This window comes from Malaclemys terrapin, chromosome 12 (assembly GCF_027887155.1).
Source record: "Malaclemys terrapin pileata isolate rMalTer1 chromosome 12, rMalTer1.hap1, whole genome shotgun sequence".
Classification (NCBI taxonomy): domain Eukaryota; kingdom Metazoa; phylum Chordata; order Testudines; family Emydidae; genus Malaclemys; species Malaclemys terrapin.
In genome coordinates this window covers 36,638,788-36,660,524 of record NC_071516.1, presented here as the reverse complement: position 1 = coordinate 36,660,524, position 21,737 = coordinate 36,638,788, and the positions used below count along the sequence as shown (strand labels likewise).

The 21,737-nt window shown below is 44.9% G+C and overlaps 2 protein-coding genes across 2 annotated transcripts; both read right to left on the bottom strand.

The window, feature by feature from the left end:
- Nucleotides 1-6,448: 6,448 nt before the first annotated feature.
- Nucleotides 6,449-8,426, bottom strand: LOC128845948 (olfactory receptor 10A2-like). Its single transcript, XM_054045050.1, has 2 exons — nt 8,346-8,426; nt 6,449-7,408 (listed from the first exon to the last, which is right to left on the bottom strand). The coding sequence occupies exons 1-2, from the start codon at nt 8,424-8,426 to the stop codon at nt 6,449-6,451; spliced, it is 1,041 nt and encodes a 346-aa protein (XP_053901025.1).
- A 1,989-nt stretch (nt 8,427-10,415) lies between these two features.
- Nucleotides 10,416-11,881, bottom strand: LOC128845947 (olfactory receptor 1020-like). Its single transcript, XM_054045048.1, has 2 exons — nt 10,954-11,881; nt 10,416-10,459 (listed from the first exon to the last, which is right to left on the bottom strand). Exons 1-2 carry the CDS (start codon nt 11,879-11,881, stop codon nt 10,416-10,418), a joined length of 972 nt encoding a protein of 323 aa, XP_053901023.1.
- Nucleotides 11,882-21,737: the final 9,856 nt, after the last annotated feature.

Sequence of the window (21,737 nt, the reverse complement as noted above, 5' to 3'; positions counted from 1 at the left end):
GTAGGGGGCCAACAGTCCCCTTACACATAATTTCAAACATCTGGGCCTCAGTCTTGCAATTTACACTGTGAGGCACCGAATTATAGTATTACTGTTATTTTATTGCTGTTGTAGTGTGTACGACTCCCAGTCATGGTCAGAACCCCAACAGGCAAGGTGCTATATAAACTCTTGGCGTGACATATCTGGCAAGTACCTACCATATCATTGGGAGATCTTACTGCAATAAGTTTATGTATCACTGTAGACAAGGGACTGTGTGTTATTCCATGGAGATGGGTGACTACAGCCCTCCAGGAACTAAGAAAAGGTGGGTGGGGGTGTTTAGGCAAATTCACTTAGTCTGTAACACCTCCAGTGAGGTACCCCCACCTGGAGAGGCTCTCATATACTGGCTCAAACTGGATTTTCCTGAGGCCAACGACAAAGGAAGGACTTCTGGAGAACTAGACTGAGGGTATGTCTACACTACGAAATTAGGTCGAATTTATAGAAGTCGGTTTTATAGAAATCGGTTTTATACAGTCGATTGTGTGTGTCCCCACATAAAATGCTTTAAATGCATTAAGTCGGCGGACCGCGTCCACAGTACCGAGGCTAGCGTTGACTTCCGGAACATTGCACTGTGGGTAGCTATCCCACAGTTCCCGCAGTCTCCTCCGCCCATTGGAATTCTGGGTTGAGATCCCAATGCCTGATGATGCAAAAACAGTGTCACCGGGGGTTCTGGGTACATGTCGTCAGGCCCCTCCCCCTCCGTCAGAGCAACGGCAGACAATCGATTCGCGCCTTTTTACCTAGGTTACCTGTGCAGACAACATACTATGGCAAGCATGGAGCCCACTCAGTTCAGCTCACCGTCACCATATATCTTCTGGGTGCTGGCAGATGTGGGGCTGCATTGCTATACAGCAGCAGCTCCTTGCCTTTTGGCAGTGGATGGTGTATTACGACTGGTATCTGTCGTCGTCGTACTCCTCAGTGAGTTCGGTCAGAGGCACCTGGGCAGACATGTTTTGTCTCCTGGAGACTCAGTCCTGCCAGCAGTCCTATTGAACCGTCTTGATGATGATGGCTAGCAGTCATAATACAGCATCTTCTGCCAAGCACCCAGAAGATGCCAATGGCTATCAGTCATGCTGCACCGTCTGCTGCCAGCTTAAGAGGTAAAAAATAGATGGACCAGATTTGTTCTGTATTCATTTGCTTCCCCCTCCCTCCGTGAAATCAACGGCCTGCTAAACCCAGGGTTTTGAGTTTAATCTTTGGGGGGGCCATTCTGTGTGACAGTTGTTTGTGTTTCTCCCTGATGCACAGCCACGTTTGTTGATTTTAATTCCCTATAACCCATGTCGTCACTCGTCACTCGCCCCCCCTCCCACCCTCCCTCCGTCAGACAATAGTTTTGCGCCTTTTTTCAGCCCAGCCGCCATAGCACTGGGATCATAGAGCCCGCTCAGATCACCGCGGCAATTATGAGCACTATGAACACCACGCGCATTGTCCTGGAGTATATACAGAATCAGAAGATGCCAAAGCGAAACCAGGTGAGGAGGCAATTGCAGTGATTGCAGCGCGGCGACGAGAGTGATGAGGAAATTGACATGGACATAGACTTCTCGCAAAGTACAGGCCCCGGCAATGTGCACATCACGGTGTTAATGGGGCAGGTTCATGCTGTGGAACGCCGATTCTGGGCCTGGGAAACAAGCACAGACTGGTGGGACCGCATCGTGTTGCAGGTGTGGAATGATTCCCAGTGGCTGCAAAACTTTTCAATGCTTAAGGGCACTTTCATGGAACTTTGTGACTTGCTTTCCCCTGACCTGAAGCACCAGAATACCAGGATGAGAGCAGCCCTCATGGTTGAGAAGCAAGTGGTGATAGGCCTGTGGAAGCTTGCAACGCCAGACAGCTATCGGTTAGTCGGGAATCAATTTGGAGTGGGCAAATCTACTGTTGGGGTTGCTGTGATCCAAGTAGCCAATGCAAACAAAGACCTGCTGATATCAAGGGTAGTGACTCTGGGAAATGTGCAGGTCATAGTGGATGGCTTTGCTGCAATGGGATTCCCAAACTGTGGTGGGGCCATAGACGGAACCCATATCCCTATCTGGTCACCGGAGCACCAAGCCACCGAGTACATAAACCGCAAAGGGTACTTTTCAATGCTACTGCAAGCCCTGGTGGATCACAAGGGACGTTTCACTAACATTAACGTGGGATGGCTGGGAAAGGTACATGATGCTCGCATCTTCAGGAACTCTGGCCTGTTTCAAAAGCTGGAGGAAGGGACTTTCTTCCCAGACCAGAAAATAACCATTGGGGATGTTGAAATGCCTATCGTTATCCTTGGGGACCTAGCCTACCCCTTAATGCCATGGCTCATGAAGCCGTACACAGGCAGCCTGGACAGGAGTCAGGACCTGTTCAACTATAGGCTGAGCAAGTGCCGAATGGTGGTAGAATGTGCATTTGGACGTCTAAAAGCACGCTGGCGCAGTTCACTGACTCGGATAGACCTCAGCGAAGCCTATATTCCAATTGTTATTGCTGCTTGCTGTGCGCTCCACAATATCTGTGAGAGTAAGGGGGAAACATTTATGGTGGGATGGGAGGTTGAGGCAAATGGCCTGGCCGCTGATTATGCGCAGCCAGACACCAGGGTGGTTAGAAGAGTACAGCAGGGCATGGTGCGCATCAGAGAAGCTTTGAAAACCAGTTTTGTGACTGGCCAGGCTACGGTGTGAAAATTCTGTTTGTTCCTCCTTGATGAACCCTTTCCCCCCCGCCCCCCGGTTCACTCTACTGCCCTGTAAACTAACCACCCTTCCTTCCCCCCTTCGAGCACCGCTTGCAGAGGCAATAAAGTCATTGTTACTTCACATTCATGCATTCTTTATTAATTCATCACACAACTAGGGGGATAACTGCCAAGGTAGCCCGGGAGGGTGGGGGAGGAGGGAAGGAAAAGGACACATTGCAGTTTAAAACTTTATAACTTTAACACTTATTGAAGGCCAGCCTTCTGATGCTTGGGCAATCATCTGGGGTGGAGTGGCTGAGTGGCCGGCCCCCTCACCCCCCCCCGCGTGGCTAACAGAGGGGAACATTTCTGTTCAGCCGAGCAGGAATGGGCACCTCTGAATATCCCCTTAATAAAATCACCCCATTTCAACCAGATGACCATGAATGCTATCACTCTCCTGAGGATAACAAAGAGAGATAAGGAATGGATGTTGTCTGCATGCCAGCAAACCCCGGGACCATACGCTGCCATGCTTTGATATGCAATGATTCCAGACTACGTGCTACTGGCCTGGCGTGGTAAAGTGTCCTACCATGGTAGACGGGATAAGGCAGCCCTCCCCAGAAACCTGTTGCAAAGACTTTGGGAATACATGAAGGAGAGCTTTCTGGAGATGTCCCTCCATCCCCATATACGTTAACAGACTTTTCCAGTAGCTGTACTGGCCGCAATTGCCAGGGCAAATTAATCATTAATCATTAAACACGCTTGCTTTTAAACCATGTGTACTATTTACAAAGGTACACTCACCAGAGGTCCCTTGTGTGCCCTCAGGGTCTGGGAGCATGCCTTGGGTGAGTTCGGGGGTTAGTGGTTCCATGTCCAGGGTGATAAACATATCCTGGCTGTTGGGGAAACCGGTTTCTCCGCTTCCTTGCAGCTGTGAGCTATCTACATTTTCTCCATCCTCATCTTCCTCATACCTCGAACCCGATTCCCTGTGTGTTTCTCCAGTCATAGCACACGGTTGGGGTAGTGGTGGCTGCACCCCCTAGAATGGCATGCAGCTCCGCATAGAAGCGGCGTGTTTGCGGCTCTGCCCCGGACCTTCCGTTTGCTTCTCTGGCTTTGTGGTAGGCTTGCCTTAGCTCCTTAATTTTCACGCGGCACTGCTGTGCGTCCCTGTTATGGCCTCTGTCCTTCATGGCCTTGGAGACCTTTTCTAATATTTTGCCATTTTGCCATTTCGTTTACTGCTTCGGAGTTCAGCCAGCAGTGATTCTTCTCTCCATATGGCGAGCAGATCCTGCACCTCCCGTTCTGTCCATGCTGCAGCTCTTTTGCGATCCTGGGACTCCATCATGGTTACCTGTGCTGATGAGCTCTGCATGGTCACCTGTGCTCTCCACGCTGGGCAAACAGGAAATGAAATTCAAAAGTTCGCAGGGCTTTTCCTGTCTACCTGGTCAGTGCATCTGAGTTGAGAGTGCTGTCCAGAGTGGTCACAATGAAGCACTGTGGGATAGCTCCGGAGGCCAATAACATCGAATTCCATCCACGCTACCCAAAATCTGACCCGCAAAGGCCAATTTCAGCGCTAATCCCCTCGTCAGAGGTGGAGTAAAGAAACCGGTTTAAAGGGCCCTTTAAGTTGAAAAAAAGGGCTTTGTCGTGTGGACGTGTCCAGGCTTAATTTGATTTAACTCTGCTAAATTTGACCTAAACTCGCAGTGTAGACCAGGCCTGAGTTTAAACTGACTCGGGGCCTTATTTCTGATCCAGCGAATGGACAGGACCTTCTGACCCGTGGGCCCCCCGCTCCTTAGGGATGGGTTGGAAGGACTCACGTGGACCAGAGCCCAAGGAGGGAGTTGGGGTGATCTCCGCTAACCTTATTAGCATACTCGTAGGTTCTTTTCTTGTTTTGAAGAGGTTTTCTCTGTAATAATTTAACTGTGTTTGCCGCATGGTGACTTATAACTGCTCTCAATTACAGCTGTTCATAGCCTTGGAATAGAAAGCCAAGCCCACACGCTGACCTGATAAGGCAGTCTGGCTTGCTGGAAGTCACATAGTGCAGGCAGGGGACTATGCAGCCTGGAAATACCCCAGTCAGGAGGGAGAGAGACATGTAGGTCTTCAAAGGGTGTTGTCCATGCAGTAAGACCTCTCACGTAGGGTGCATGTAAAGTCATGCTGTGCAGAGGATGCCATTTTGAGAACATGACATTCTCCATGTGGCAAAATTTCTTGTATGCTGTTCTGATGCCATCTAGAGCCACTACAGCATGGGGAGGGAGGAGAGAAGGCCAATTTCATGGCTCTATTGAAAAAATGTTAATGATTTATTTAATACTAACAATTAGCTCAGTGTTAGTACATACATAAAACAAAGGCATTCCTCAAGCAAGACAGATGACAGAAGAAATGGTTAGTATTTTTTTAATCAAAATAGGGTGAGATTTTTCAAAATTACAAAGACCTGTTAAGTGCCTTTGGATGTTTCATTGTTCTTTGTGCCTCCCACATGGTGTTTCTTTTGCTCTAATGGCTGTTTCAAGCTACAGTTTTAAGGCTGGGATGTCCAAAAGGCCTAAGGGACAATTTTTTAAAGGTATTTAGGCAGCTAGTGGAATATTCCAATGCACCTCCATACCTAACTGTCATTGCAAAAGATGATTTTTAAGTGTTTAGATGCTTTTGAAAATCCCACTAGATACCTAAATTCCTTTAAAAATCCAGATCTGAAAGACCAAATCCCACTGAATTTCAATGGGATTTGGGTGCCTAACTCCCTCATACCCTTTGGAAAACACCAGCCAAAAATATTGAATGTAAATGGCTCTGATTTGCATAGGTTGGGTGCTGATTATTTTTTGAGAATCATGCTTCTTTAAAATGTCTCAAGCTGACCACCTAGAAATGACAGCACCCAAATAATTATGGCTTTTGAGTCAAACCTTCCAGAAGAGCAGACAAATGCTACTCCTGGGGGAATTCTGCACCAAAAAATTAAAACTTCTGCATATTTTATTTGTCAGAATAACACAATATAATCACTCCAGTTTCAATTATTTAGCTAATTTATTTCAACATACCTGTCAACAAGTATGTCAGCAAAAAAGACAACAACAAATCAAAGATTCCCCGAGGAGCAGAGAGTGAAAGAAACCCCCTACAACAACCAATTCCAGTTGGGGGCTGCTGGAGGGGGCTACATGAGGCTTCCCAGAGCCCAGATATCCATATTCCCCCCCCTCCTCAGATCACAGGTGCGGGGCACCCCCCAGTCCAGACACCCACAAACCCTCCTCCCAGATTCCAGCTGCAGGGCACCTCCCACCCCAGATACTTGTACCCCTCTTTCCAGGGCCCAGCCACAGGGCACCCATGGCCTGGACACATGCATCCCCCCCTCCAGAGACTTTACTCTCCCCACTAGAAGTAATGGATAACATTATTTCATCAACATTGCTTTTAGTTTAAACTATTTTTATAGCCATCCAATAACATGTGACTCTGCCTGAAATTTATAAAACAACCTAGGAGGGTGACAAACCATCAGCACTAAATGCAGAGAGCTCCTGTTTGCACTCATGCCATGTACAGCCCAGCGTTTTTAACTTATCAACTATCTACATTGACAGCAATGAATGGAAATGCAATTCATGCCAAACATCTGACATCAGGGATAACTGTTTAACTTCTGAAAGCGATTGCCTTCATTGCAATCCTTCTCAGGGCATCCTTGACCTCCTTGTTTCTCAGACTGTATATGAGAGGGTTGACTGTGGGAGTCAGGACAGTGTAGAACACGGAGAAGACTTTGTTTAGACCAGGTGACTGATTTCCTATTGGGAAACCATAGATAATAATGAGGGCCCCATAGAAAATACTAACGATAAGGAGGTGTGAGGAGCAGGTGGAGAAGGCTTTTTTCTTCCCTGTGGTGGAAGGGATCCTAGAGATAGTCAATATGATCCTATAGTAGGAAACCAGGGTTAGTACACATGGAACCACAACCACAAAAGCAGAAAAGGTAAAAGTTACAACCTCAATCTTATAAGCACCAGTGCACAACAGTTTTAGCAGAGGCATTAAATCGCAGAAGAAATGGTCTATGTCATTGGAAATAAAGAAAGGCAACCTGAATACCATAACTATGCTTATCACAGGAACTGCAAAGCCAGCAGCCCAAGAACCAGCTGCTAGCAGAAAGCAAGCCCTGAAGTTCATTATTGCTGAATAATTTAGCGGATGGCAGATGGCTAAATACTGGTCAAAGGACATGACTGATAAGAGCAAACACTCAGAAATACCCAGGGAACCAAACACATACAACTGTGTGATACAGCCCATGAGTGAAATCACTTCATGCTCTGTAAGGAAGGTTCTCAGCATCTTTGGGACAATGGTTGAGATGTAGCAGATCTCCAAGATGGATAAGTTGCCCATAAAAAAGTACATGGGGGTGTGAAGGCTGCAATCAGCCAATACAGTGATGACAACAAGCATGTTCCCAGAGACAGCAATCACGTAGATAAATAAAACTGTCATGAAGGGTAGGAACTGCAGTTCATGGAGGTTTCCAAACCCAAGCAGGATGAATTCTGTGGTGGCACTTCGATTTTCCTTTGCAATGTTGACAATGGTGTCCCACTAGACATATATATTTGAAAAAAATATGTATTAACTCAAGCAGTGATCAGCAACGTTAAATTGGTATCAAAGCTCAACTCTCCACATCTAAACTAGGGCTCTGATCATGCCTACATTTATATTTTTTAGTATACTTATGCACCTATTCCAGCAATCTACTACACTCCTTCCAACTTCTAGAGCAAATGACATAGGGATTCTACAAAGAGCCTCATTTACTAGAGGATGTTTCATTCCCATGGCATTATCCATCCTATGCCTGGTAAACTAGCTCTAGCAATATAAATTCAGGAAAAAATATTCAGAATGGAAAAATATGTATTCACAAAAATGTCGTTGTCTTTTAAAATATTAGATCAAGGGAAGGGAATGTGATTAGAGAGACAGAGAATTTCTGAATTTTCCACTCATGTCAATGACCATGGCATCCACTTATCTTGGTGCTGAATTTGGTCCCAGATCTCTACAAAGAAACTGAGATGGTTGGATGAGCAAGAGGGTTATGAACATTCCAGGATTTAGCTAAAGGCAAATACTAAAGATTGTACGATTGAGCTGAATGAGTCTTTTACATAATAAACCATCCCAACTATTTGGGGGCCAGAGCTAACACTCCCCATTTGATAGCCCCCCCAACCCAGTTATTTATTTTAAATAAATTATTTTAAATAAATAAAACAAACAGACCTGGCTATCGACTTCATCCTTCTTCATAAATGAAGAAGCCGTCAGCAGCAATGCTGATCTTCCCTGAGTCCTCTCATTCACACTATACCCTGCTTTTAATAATGTATTTGCTCTAGTTTATACACAGCAGGAATAATTACAGAGAATCGCTCTCTGTTAGGAGAAAACAGTGGCCATTAAATTAAATTGGATTAGTGTCCCAACGGGAATATTTCGCTTTTGTTGGAAGAAACCCTTTCTGTAGGCTTACAGGCAATGTTTCATCATACACTGACTTCATCATCTCTCTATCTATCCATCCATCCATCCATCCATTTATCTTGGTGCCCATCATGGTATTATCTGAGCACCTTCCAGGAAAACAGACTCGTATAACAAACCCCCAGTGGTCTTCTCCAAGACTTCCACTCTTCCTTTCCCAGTGGTTATCCTCAGAAGGACTTTCCTTCTAATCCATAAACCCCCAGGTACCAAAGGATTCCCTGAGGAGTTGAAAGAGATCATGTCTGACACAGAGAGAAAGTTCAGAAGACTTCATTGTGTTGGGAGACTTCAACACCATGCAAACTACCCCTCTAATAGAATTGCCCAGCATCTCCTGTTCAATTAGCCTTTGTCACTGATTTCAAGAGAAGCATGCAGGCCACAATTTTCAAAACTGACTATTGATTTCAGGTGTCTTCATTTTAGACTGTCCAGTGTATTGCTCTGGGGTATAGGCATCCAGATTTCTAATGTGTAGCAGCAGTGTGCATGCCCAGAGGCAGAAAACTAGATGTTTAAGAGCTTTTCTACAGCAAAACCTTGGATGCTAAACAAATTTAGGCACCTACAGCATTCAGTCGTAGCCGTGGGGGGCTTTGTGAATCCCAGTGGGGACTGATTCTGAGATTTAGGCACCTAAACCCCTTTGTGAATCGAGTCCAAAGCCTCTTTTGAAAATAGGACATATCCACTTTTATTTTTCCCTAGGTAACTTACCCAAAGCCACACATGGATTCTGTATCAGAACCAGGAACAGATCTCCCATTTCCTGAGTCCCTGGGCAATGCCTGTCCACTGGATAGACCTCATTTCCTAATGACAGACTCCTCTACCCATCGAGCCAAAGAACAACTTCAGTGACAGTGAGTATAAGGGGGATTCTTTATTGAGGCAGCTGAAAGACCCAGTGGCTTAGACACTTGTCCATCCTTTCTACCCATAAATATTAAAGACATGACCTGGGATATTCAAAGAGTCCCAGAGGAGTTGGATGCCTTGCTCTGCTGACATCCAATGGGATTTGGATTCCAGACTGCCTCTTCTTTGAAAGCCCCTTCCTTAATTATTTATTACAGAGGAAAGCCAAAATTAACATAAGCCCATAGTTCCCAGTACAGGTGTTTCACCAGGAACTCTAAGCATACAAACGAGCAGTGGCAGGACAAACAAAGGAGATGTGACACTACTTGGAGACTGAGTCATGGAGCAGTAGAATAGTGAATGTGGCCATAACGTTGTAGATAGTATTAAATGTCATCATGACGAGAAATGCCAGAACCAACAGCTAGGTGTTAGGCCAGAAATGAGATGCAAATCTAAGAGAGGAGGAGATTGATAGCATGGATCCATTCCTCATGGGACCTGAAAACCCTCTCCAGGATGTTAAGAAAAGATAAAGAAAAGTAGAATAAAATAATGTTATTGTCTCTCCTGTTCTGAGTGGTAGCAGAGATTGGGTCCTTCCAGTTTAATTGGAGGAAAAATCAGTAATGTGGAGTCAGGGTTTATTCTCATTGTAATTTGTTTGTGTACAATAGATGCACCAGTCATGGAACAGAGGTGGTCACAGACAGCATATAGACAATCCCCTGTCTCAGAAATTTCTGCACAGATGCCAGTGCCCATTTTCCAGAGAACAACAAATATAGGATTGAAAAGCATTTTCTCCATAGATGTTTTTCGTATTTTTACTTGACGTTGCTTTTGTTGTTGTTATAAAGAGATGTTCTAACAAAACAAACAAACAAAATAATTATATCACTTATTTATTTATTTTGATAGCCATTAATCTGTTTAGGAACTTTTACACTTTTTAATCATTGCAATAGAACATATATTTAGAAAGACCAGTGCAATTTTCCCACATGTAAAATTATGCAGCATTTGGGAATCCAGGACACCAAGCAGAGACAAAATATGATAACAAGCCATGCCTACACCCAGGAATCCAAGACTTGTGCCATGTAAAATGTGGACATTTCCCAAATCAAACAGAGCAGAAAAGCTGATAAAACACAAAACTAAAATCTTGAATTACCCTGTGTGGAATGCAGAGTTATTGATAGCCATTGATGGACTTATTCTCCAGAAACCTATTTCATTATTTTTTTAACCTGCCCCAAACTGGACCTGGGTTTAAAAAAGAATTAGATAAGTTAATTTAGGATAGGTCCATCAGTGGCTATTAGTCTCAGTGACCAGGGATGCAATTCCATGCTCTGGATATCCCTAAACTTCTGACTGCCAGATTCTGGGACTGGACAAAAGGGGATGGATCACTCAATAATTGTCCTGCTCTGTTCATTTTCTTTGAAACACCTGGCATTGGCCACTGTTGGAAGATAGGACATGGGCTAGATGGACCATTGGTCTGACCCAGTATGGCCGTTCAGAGCATATGAGAGTTATGATTCTGGTTAGGGCTGTAGCAAATATCAATTAGGAATGTCACCATCCCAAAATTTACTGTGTCTTCAAGGAAGCTCCCATTGGCATGAATGGGAGACAACCTAGATGCCAACTCCCTTGCTAGTTAAGCCAGATTGAATCATTCCCATACCAGTCACTCTCATTTTATGGGAGCACCATATATTTACTGATTATTTTTCTCAGTGCTTCCTTGACCTCTTTGTTCCTCAGGCTGTAGATGAGGGGATTGGCCAGGGGAGTCAGGACCGTGTAGAAGACAGAGAAGACTTTGTTGAGATCTCTAAGTGTGTTAGTGTCTGGTAACATGTAGACAATGATTACAGTCCCATAGAAAATTGTCACCACCATGAGGTGAGAGGAACAGGTGGAAAAGGCCTTTTGCCTGCCGGTGGTGGAAGGAATTTTCAGGATAGTGGAGACAATGCAAACATAGGATGCCAAGGTTAATAGAAATGGGGGCAGGGTGTCTATGGAAGAGAATATTATAGTCGCTAGTTTAATCAGGCTGGTGTCACTGCAGGAGAGCTTAATCACTGGGGTGAAATCACAAAGGAAATGGTCAATTTCATTGGGGCCACAGAAATATAACTGTGACATTAAACACGTTATTATGGTCGTTGTCAGAAATCCATTCATCCATGATCCAGCTGCTAGCTGGAGGCAGATTCTGCCATTCATAAGGGCTGCATAGTGAAGTGGTTTATGTATTGCTAAATACCGATCATAAGACATTGCTGCTAGGAGACAACATTCTGTAGCTGCCAAGAAACCAAAAAAATAAAATTGCACAATACACCCACAGAATGATATAGTCCTGTCCCCAGTCAGGAGACTGGCGAGCACCCTGGGAAGGATGGTGGAGGTGTAGCAGATCTCCAGGCAGGACAAGTTCCCCAGTAAGAAATACATGGGGGTGTGAAGGTGCCGATCAGCCACAACTAGCCCAACAATGAGGATGTTCCCAGCCATGGTCACAATGTAAACCACTAGAAACAGCAGAAAGAGGCAATATTGCAGTTCAGGTCGATCCCCAAATCCCAGGAGGATGAATTCCATTATGTATGTTTGATTTTTCCCTTCTTCTTTCTTCATGAGCTTTCTTCATGCAGGGTCCCCTTTTCCTATTCTCCATGAGATTTACCTAGTGATAATTAAAAACGTAATGAGCATTGAAACAGGTTAATGTACAGTTAAACTTATTAGATTTCCAGCTCTTTCATTCAAGGAAAGTTCAAAGTGCAAATGGAGAGTATGGTTTATGCTCTCATTAAGACAAGAAACTCCTTAAATCCGAGATTTTACACACAATTTTCAAATAGAAATTCCCCACTCGCCAGCCCCAAAGAGCAGCTAAGCTGTTAATTTCTCATTTTTCCACCCCCAACTTTGTTCATTCATAGATTTAAAAGCTAGAACAGACCATTGGATTTGAAGGCCATCATGTCTGTATAACACAGAACTTCCCTGCATTAATTCTTGTTTGTACTAAAGTAGATCTTTCAGAAAAATAGCTAGAAAGAGCCTTTGTGATAATCTACCCTGGCCTCTTGTATATCACAAGCCATATCACTTCCCCGGTTACCCCTGCCCTGAGACCAATAACTTTTGGTTGAGCAAAGCATAGGTGACAAACTGGGAATTATCTGCATTATTTTGCACGACTAGTGTGCATCACTCTCTGTGTTAGTTTATGATGGATGACTTGCCATGGGTGAGATCAAATAGGGTTGTTAGAGGAAACAGACATGAAAGGAAAATCAACAACCTAGGTAAGAAGTATCCAAGCAAACAGTCACACACAACAACCAACAAAGTTACACAGTTGTTTTACCAAAGCTGAGAAGGGAGAGATCAAAAGGTCTGGCCAGGTAAAGGATTCACCCGGAGACACAGAGAGAGGGTCTGTAGGGCGGCAAACTATCCCTCAGACTCAGAAGTGGGATCTGGAAGAACCTGAGCTAGGAAGAGAAAAGTTAAGCGTAGGTATGACAAGAGCTGTTAGGACTCTTTGTTGTTTTAACCCATTTTCCTAAATGCTGTGTAGAGTTGGGCAAAGAAATCCCATGTTATTTTGAAAAAGCTGTTTCTGTGCCCTGCAAACTCACTCTGTCACAGGCTTCGGGAGGGAAAGCTATAGCAGAACCAATTTCCACTTAGACCTGCTGGGGTAACACCGCTGTCACCAAAGGGGTGGTAATGTGGTGACTTGGAAAGTAGTTGGATTGCAGGATCCCACCCAAGAAAATGGGAAGCATAGGCCAGTCACTTGGAAGGGGTGTGCTTGAGGGACAGGAGAAGGGTCCAAGAAGGGGCAGCCGCATCAGGACCATGAAAGCAAATCTTCCAAAAAGGCAGCCGGTCATGATTTTGAAGACATCAGGGGATGGAGACGCCACCACTTCCCTTAGCACTTGGTTCCAAAGTTTAATTTCCCTCATTCTTAAAAAAATGTGCCTTATTTCTAAAATGAATTTGTCTGACTTCAGCATCCAGACATTGGTTCTTGTGACTTCTTTGCTAGATTAAATCACCTGTTAGTATCCAGGGTTTTCTGCCCACAAAGGCACTTATCCACTGTAATCAAATCACTTCAGAATCTTCATTCTAAAAAGCTAAACAGGTTGAGCTCCTTAGCTCTCACTGCAAAGAATTTTCTCCAGCCCTCACATATTTTTGTGCCTCTTTTTTACACCTGCTCCAATCTTTCAATATCTTTTTTTTTAAATGTAGACATCCACCAGGACTGGATGCAGTTTGGTCTCAGCAATGCCTAATAGAGAGGTAAAATCACCTCCATACACCTGCTCACCACTCCCCTGTTTTTACGTTATAGGATTGCATGAGCTCCTTGTTTCACAGCATTGCACTGGAAGCTCAGGTTGAGTTGCTTGCCCACTGTGATCCCTAAACATGCTGTGATAGAGGTGAGGGTCACACACATGAGCTGCCCCAGAGAGGGACATGATTGTGATGGCATCATGCTTGTGCCTGATACTAGGCAGTGGCACTGACCAACAGCACAGATGGGAAGATGACTCTGCCCCATGCATAAAGGGAATGTCCTGAGCAGACCCCACAGATGCTTTATCCTTTCAGTGAACCTCCAGCAAACCCTGGGACACATTCCATCCCCAGCTGCACATGGTAACCCAGCATATGTGTGTGATGTTGGCAAGGAACCACAGGCCGATTCTGTGTTGCAGTTTCCACAGCCACTCTCTGGAGGGTCCCAGTTCAGCAATATTCAGAGCAGTGATGAGACATATCAAGGGGAGAATCGGGAATGATACAGAACAGTAAATGCACAAACCAATTCTGTACCTGAGAGAGGGTTCAGGCTTCTAGGCTTCCTAATATAGCCATTTCCCCGCCTAAGATCCTCAGGATTTGACCCAGAAATGATCAGATTTACCTTTAATCCTCAGCATGAAGTGACAACCTCTCCATTGATGGTGACTAAGTGCGGAGATCAGAATCCGGATCCCACCATCACTCTGCTCTACTTTGTGTCTCACACACTCTCGTTCTCTCTGAAAAGACACCTACATTGTGCTACTGGGCTGGGCTTCTCTTTCTTTCCAGTTTGATACACACGCTTGTGTCTATAACACAGAACCCTAATGCTTCCTGCTCTGGACTCTTAAACAGTTTAAAAGGGAGAGCCACCTCATGCAGACTTGTGCTGCTACTGGTATTTCCCTTGTGGCTGCTGCTAATGGTCATTTTTAAATTGCCATCCCAGGGAGTTAAATCCCAGGTTGCTTGTTAAACCAGTGCACACGCCAAGGCTTTTGCAATGCCCAGTGCGGCCTCCAGGGACATCTCCCTTTTTGCCATGCCCTGCATGTGGAATGTGTGTCAAGAGTCTATGGCCCAGATACACACAGGGACTTAGATGCCCAAACCCCAGTTTTAGGTCCTAAATCCCTGACTTAGGTGCCACTGTGATCTACAAAACCCCAACTTGGCTGCCATCCAACTCTGTCGGTGCCCAAACTCACTCTGCCCCTAATTTTCCACTCTAAAAGTTCCTCAGACACCTACATGTCTTCCTCTGGGCACATGCCTGCTCCCTCACTCCAGGCCTTTGAATGCCCATCACATGTAATCCCCAGCATGATCCCCAAACCATGCCTTCAGCATATGTTAGAAGGTAGAAAGTTGTATAGAAAGGCCCCTCCAGACTGAATTTTGATGTACAAATAAGCCCTTTTCCATTCATGTATTTCTTCTAGCTGTTTAAATGATGAATGAGTTGTGGACTAAAAAATGTCTAATCCTGAACTATCTCATCAATGTTTAATGGGCTAATGCTAGAGCTAGCTGGGATAAAAAGTTTTGGTCTGTGGAAAATGGGAAATGTTTTAGTTCTCAAATTTCCTGACAAAAAGCCAAAACTATTTCAAGGAAATCAGGTACATTCCAGGAACATATTCATTCATTCAAAACCGCAATTTTCCATCAAAACACTGTGGTGATGGGAATCTCTTGACCAGCTCTATTCAATAATCCTTTCTGTGTCATTATAACTGAAGCAGCTTGGCATATTTCTTTGACATTCTACTACAGAGCATCAGTGTTTCAGACAGCTACCAGTGCAACCTAACTCTCTATGAGTGAGGGGAAACCAAGGAACGATGGGAACTGGAGCCATTCAACATGCAAGCTCCATTTGAGCCAAGTCATATATTTATATTGATCTTGCCCAGCATGTTCAACATTTAGTTTGCTTACCCAGTCTCGGAGGTCACCACCAATTCTCTGCCTGAGGACCATGTTATATCTGAAGCAGCCAAAACCACACCTCACCGCAGGTCCGCTCACTGAAAACATCATTAGCTATACCCTTACACAGAGTACAGTGACAGACATCTGTCCCAAAAGTAATAGTCTCCTGCAGACAGTACTCTAGATACCCAGTACACTATTCACACTGTGTAGGACTGTACTCCTACAGCATGTCTACATTGAAATTAGACACCCATGGCTGGCCTATGCCAGCTGACTCGGGCTCACAGGGCTAGGGCTGTGGGGCTGTTTCATTGTAGTGTAGACATTCCAGCCTGAGCTCTGGGACTCTTCCACCTCACTGGGTCCTAGAGCCTGGACTCCAGCCCGAGCCGAAGGCTGGCATGGGCCAGCCACAGGTATCTAACTGCAGTGTAGACATATCCTTAGAGATGTCCCTTTGAAATCAATGGAAACATGGTGCAGTTAGGAATTACTCAACATCGGCTGAGATTTACCTTCCGACCATTAAGTATTATGGTGGTGAGGGACAAGTAAGCAACTAGATAGATAGATAGATAGATAGAATGGATGGGGATCGTGTGATCCTAGACACCTCTGTATTCATACCCTACATACTACTGCAATTATTTTGGTATGTCTTGTAAAATATGTAGTCTTTTATTTTATTTAAAGTGAATTTAGTGATGGGTTGGGCTCCAGTTGCTATTGTTTCAAGCCCAACAGAGTGAAATTGCCTCTGGTCTGTCGGAGAATAACAGAGTTCTCACTCTTTTGTTTGGGTACAGCAAATCAGATACTTTATTTTCTTTAACAGCGGTGTAAAGGAAGAGAGTGCACTAGGACACAGGGTCTCCCCCTCCTAGGCAGATCTCTTCTCAGGTAAACAATTACAGCAAGCATTTATACCTTTTGATACAGACAATGAAAAGCAACCGCAGCATTTTGTTTATACATAGGTCATTCTGATATCTTGTTTTTCTCACTAATGTAGACTCTCAGTCTGCATTCCATATTGTTTACACATTATCTACACAAGGTCGAAACAACGTCTCACACAGTTCTTTCCCACTCACCTTACACATCCTTGCTTCTACAAATCTCGCGTTATTAGGGTTACGGTTAGCCTGACTCTTGCTAACAAACTGTCATGCATTGCAATCCCCTTCCTGTCAGTGCTTCCCCAGGTCCTTATCTCAAATCTGGAGGCTCTAAGAATACATGTGTTAGGTAAAAAAGCAAGTCCTCACTCACCTCTCCAGCACCCGAGTTCGTGCGGAGTTGGTATGGGGCTCACAATCTGTCAGAGACCAGACACCAATTCGTTGATCAACGGGCTCACACTATCCTTAGCTTGAAAGGCTTCAGAGTAAGTGTGGCAAGTTTATTAGGGGTGAACATCAATATTTATACACAGAAGTAAACAAAGTGATTAACAGATCATAATGGTCATGCATAATCAATCAAGATTCTACAGGATAAAACAGGTTAAAATGTAAATTCAGAAAGAGAAAAGGGGAGATGGCTACTTAAGGGGAGGGGGGTGTCATGAGTAGTTCACAGGTCAGAGCTTTGGTTAAAAGTTCAGACAGAGACATCAAGTCTGGGTTAAGTTTAAGCTCATCAAAAGTTCAGACTCAACACATGCATCCCAGTGCTAATTACCACAGACACAATCACAAGTACAAAGTCTTATCTGTACTAAAATGTTATTAAAGCAATGAGTAAAGTTACAATTACCCATGCATATAGAAATCCTATAAAGACCTACGCAATAATTATAACTTTAGTCATACATCCTCAATGATATTCTAGGGTCCAATGGACCTCTCAATAGACAATCATTGCTAGAGGGATGTTCCTGATAGGGTTTCCTGTAGGGTCATCCCTTGGGTCTTCCCACTTTTACCCAAGCAGGGAACCCTCATTTATATTGAAATTTTGATGACACATAACATCTTATCCATATGCATGCAGATGTCAACCCTCTTTTCCTTATCGGTACTTCCACACCCCATGCATATTGTGGTGTCCCATTTTTTAGAGGTTGTTTGTAGTTCCTCTTATTTTCATTAGCAACTGTCCACAACATGTACCCTGCGATCAAGACAGCCATTCAAAGATGTTACAATCAGGTGTTGTGTGGCCTCGGACAATACATTGCGGTCTATTGCAATCACCTATTGGCCCATCTTTACAGTAATCTTGTGACCTTTGAGGAATAGGGTAATTCCTAGGTCACACACTCATGTCAAGCATTCTTAAGCCTATGGCTTTGTGACAGGTTGGATCACAGAAATCCCCTTGGGGCTGCCAACAGATGTGCTAAGACTACTTCTGCCCCTGCCTTCCCTGCCAGCTTGGGACTCCAGAACCCTGCTGGTTGTGCCAGCCATGCTTGCTAGCCACAAACACAGACCCAGGTCTGAACCACGTCCCACAAACTGCAAGCTTAACTGAGAGCAGCTTAAGAAGTGTTCCTGTCTTTAACACTCAGATGCCCAGCTCCCAATGGGATCCAAACCCCCAGTAAATCCATTTTACTCTGTATAAAGCTTATACAGGGTAAACTCATAAATTGTTCACCCTCTATAACACTGATAGAGAGATATGCACAGCTGTTTGCCTCCTCCCCCCCACCCGCCGCCAGGTATTAATGCATACTCTGAATTAAGTAAGAAGTAAAAAGTGATTTTATTAAGTACAGAAAGTAGGATTTAAGTGGTTCCAAGTAGTAACAGACAGAACAAAGTGAATTACCAAGCAAAATAAAATAAAACACGCAATTCTTTGCCTAATACAGTAAGAAAACTGAATACAGATAAAACCTCACCCCAGAGGTGTTACAGTAAGCTTCCTTTTACAGGCTAGTCTCCTTCTAGTCTGGGTCCAGCAATCACTCACACCCCCCATGGTTACTGTCCTTCATTCCAGTTTGTTTCAGGTATCTTTTGGGGGTGGAAAGGCTATGTCTTGAGCCAGCTGGAGACAAAATGGAGGGATCTTCCAAGGGATTAAACAAACTTTCTCTTGTGGGTGGACACCCCTCCCTCCCCCTGTGTAGAATCCAGCTACAAAATGGAGTTTTGGAATCACAGGGTCAAGTCACATGTCCATGCATGACTGAGTTTCTTACCAGCCAAGCCACATTCCTGGGAAAGCTCAGATGTGGATTGGTGTCTTCAAGTTCATTGTTGGCTTAAGTGGTTCTTGATTGGGCACTTAATTTGCACATTCCTTTCTCAAGAAGCTGACAAAATGCTCTACTAGGCTACTTAAAATCAAGCAAGTACACAGCCAATATTCATAACTTCGAATACAAAAATGACACATACATACAAATAGGATGAATATATTCATAAGATCATAACCTTTGTAGAGATATGTTACATGGCATATGTAGCATAAAACATATTCCAGTTATGTCATATATACATCCATAAGCATATTTCTATAAAGCCTTATGGCGTGCCACATCACAGGCATAATATGGCTAAGCTAAATTCTTGCAGGTTTCAGCCTGTAGGCCTTGAGTCTCAGCCCTGCTTTACTAAAACCTAAAACACACTCATCACTCTGAAATATTTATCAATCCTTCACTTCTGTAATACTATAAATCTATTTAGCAATCATTGGTTTTATATATAGCATATGAGTTGAGCATAACATCACATATACAGTGATAAATGGATGATAAAATGAACGGATTGGCTACAAATATATCTAAAAATACTGCATGTGAAATGATGGATACTCACTAATATTATGAATTAATATCTGTGACTAAAAGGTGTTTAAATCAAGCATGTTAGGTGGAGTTGGAGGTTTTCTCCAGACAAGGGCAAGAGTCTCTGGCCTCTGCTATGCAGCAGAACAGACTATATATCACTGGTCCCTTGAGGTCTTAAAACTGCTAAGAATCTATGACTCTCAGGGTATGTCTATACTACGAAATTAGGTCGAATTAATAGAAGCCGGTTTTATAGAAATCGGTTGTATACAGCCAATTGTATGTGTCCCCACATAAAATGCTCTAAGTGCTCTAGTCGGCGGACCACGTCCACAGTACCGAGGCTAGAGTTGACTTCCAGAGCATTGCACTATGGGTAGCTATCCCACAGTTCCCGCAGTCTCTGCCGCCCATTGGAATTCTGGGTTGAGATCCCAATGCCCGAATGATGCAAAACAGTGTCGCGGGAGGTTCTGGGTACATGTCGTCAGGCCCCTCCCCCTCCGTCAGAGCAACGGCAGACAATAGATTCGCGCCTTTTTACCTGCCCCTCCCCCTCCGTCAGAGCAACGGCAGACAATAGATTCATGCCTTTTTACCTGGGTTACCTGTGCAGACAACATACCACGGCAAGCATGGAGCCCGCTCAGCTCAGCTCACCGTCACCATATGTCATCTGGGTGCTGGCAGACGTGGGACTGCATTGCTACACAGCAGCAGCAGCTAATTGCCTTTTGGCGGTAGACGGTGCAGCATGACTGGTAGCCTTCATCGGCGATCTGGGTGCTGGCAGCTGTGGGGCTGGCAGCCGTAGGGCTGCATTGCACTAGCCCCTTGCCTTTTGCCTTTTGGCAGTAGATGGTGTATTACGACTGGTAACCGTCCTATTACAAGTTGGATCATCGCACATTAGCAGAGTTTTCCCTGAGCAGCAGATCGTGCAATAGGCCTGAAGGCCATCGTCATCATACAGGAAAAATGTGGCTATCAGTCTTAGTGCACTAACTGGCAAGCACCCAGTATTTGCTGCCAAGCACCCAGAAGATGCCAAGGGCTATCAGTCATGCTGCACTGTCGTCTTAAGATGTAAAAAATAGATTTGTTCTGTATTCATTTGCTTCCCCCTCCCTCCGTCAAATCAACGGCCTGCTAAACCCCGGGTTTTGAGTTCAATCTTTGGAGGGGGAGCATTCTGTGTGACAGTTGTTTGTGTTTCTCCCTGATGCACAGCCACCTTTCTTGATTTTAATTCCCTGTACCTGTACGCCATGTCATCACTCGCCCCTCCCTCCCTCCCCTGGTCCGTCAGATACTAGTTTCACCCCTTTTTTTCAGACCAGACACCATAGCTAGCACTGGGATCATGGAGCCCGCGGCAATTATGAGTACTATGAACAGCACGCGCATTGTCCTGGAGTATATGCAGAGCCAGAACATGCCAAAGCAAAACCAGGACCAGTCGAGGAGGCGATTGCAGCGCGGCGATGAAAGTGATGAGGAAATTGACATGGACATAGACCTCTCACAAGGCACAGGCCCCAGCAATGTGGAAATCATGGTGTACTGGGGCAGGTTCATGCCGTGGAACGCCGATTCTGGGCCCGGGAAACAAGCACAGACAGGTAGGACCGCATCATGCTGCAGGTATGGGACGATTCCCAGTGGCTGTGAAAATTTGCATGCGTAAGGGCACTTTCATGGAACTTTGTGACTTGCTTTCCCCTGCCCTGAAGCGCCAGAATACCAGGATGAGAGCAGCCCTCACAGTTGAGAAGCGAGTGGCGATAGCCCTGTGGAAGCTTGCAACGCCAGACAGCTACCGGTCAGTCGGGAATCAATTTGGAGTGGGCAAATCTACTGTGGGGGTTGCTGTGATCCAAGTTGCCAGGACAATGAAAGACCTGGTGACATCAAGGGTAGTGACTCTGGAAAACGTGCAGGCCATAGTGGATGGCTTTGCTGCAATGGGATTCCCAAACTGTGGTGGGGCCATAGACGGAACCCATATCCCTATCTTGGCACCGGAGCACCAAGCCACCAAGTACATAAACCGCAAGGGGTACTTTTCAGTGCTGCTGCAAGCCCTGGTGGATCACAAGGGACGTTTCACCAACATCAACGTGGGATGGCCGGGAAAGGTACATGATGCTCGCATCTTCAGGCACTCTGGTCTGTTTCGAAAGCTGGAGGAAGGGACTTTCTTCCCGGACCAGAAAATAACCGTTGGGGATGTTGAAATGCCTATTGTGATCCTTGGGGACCCAGCCTACCCCTTAATGCCATGGCTTATGAAGCCGTACACAGGCAGCCTGGACAGGAGTCAGGACCTGTTCAACTACAGGCTGAGTAAGTGCCGAATGGTGGTGGAATGTGCATTTGGATGTTTAAAAGCACGCTGGCGCAGCTTACTGACTCGCTCAGACCTTAGCGAAAAGAATATCCCCGTTGTTATGGCTGCTTGCTGTGCAC

Bases quoted from the DNA above. Each gene is read 5' to 3' on its own strand.
- LOC128845947 (XM_054045048.1), bottom strand. From the start codon at position 11,881: ATGAAGAAAGAAGAAGGGAAAAATCAAACATACATAATGGAATTCATC. The intron at 10,460-10,953 runs AATATATGGTGC...TAAAAAAATAAT, and splicing joins ACTGAGAAAAATAATCAGTA to GAAATAGGTTTCTGGAGAAT.
- LOC128845948 (XM_054045050.1), bottom strand. From the start codon at position 8,426: ATGGGCACCAAGATAAATGGATGGATGGATGGATGGATAGATAGAGAG. The intron at 7,409-8,345 runs GTAAGCCTACAG...ATATATGTCTAG, and splicing joins TGTATGATGAAACATTGCCT to TGGGACACCATTGTCAACAT.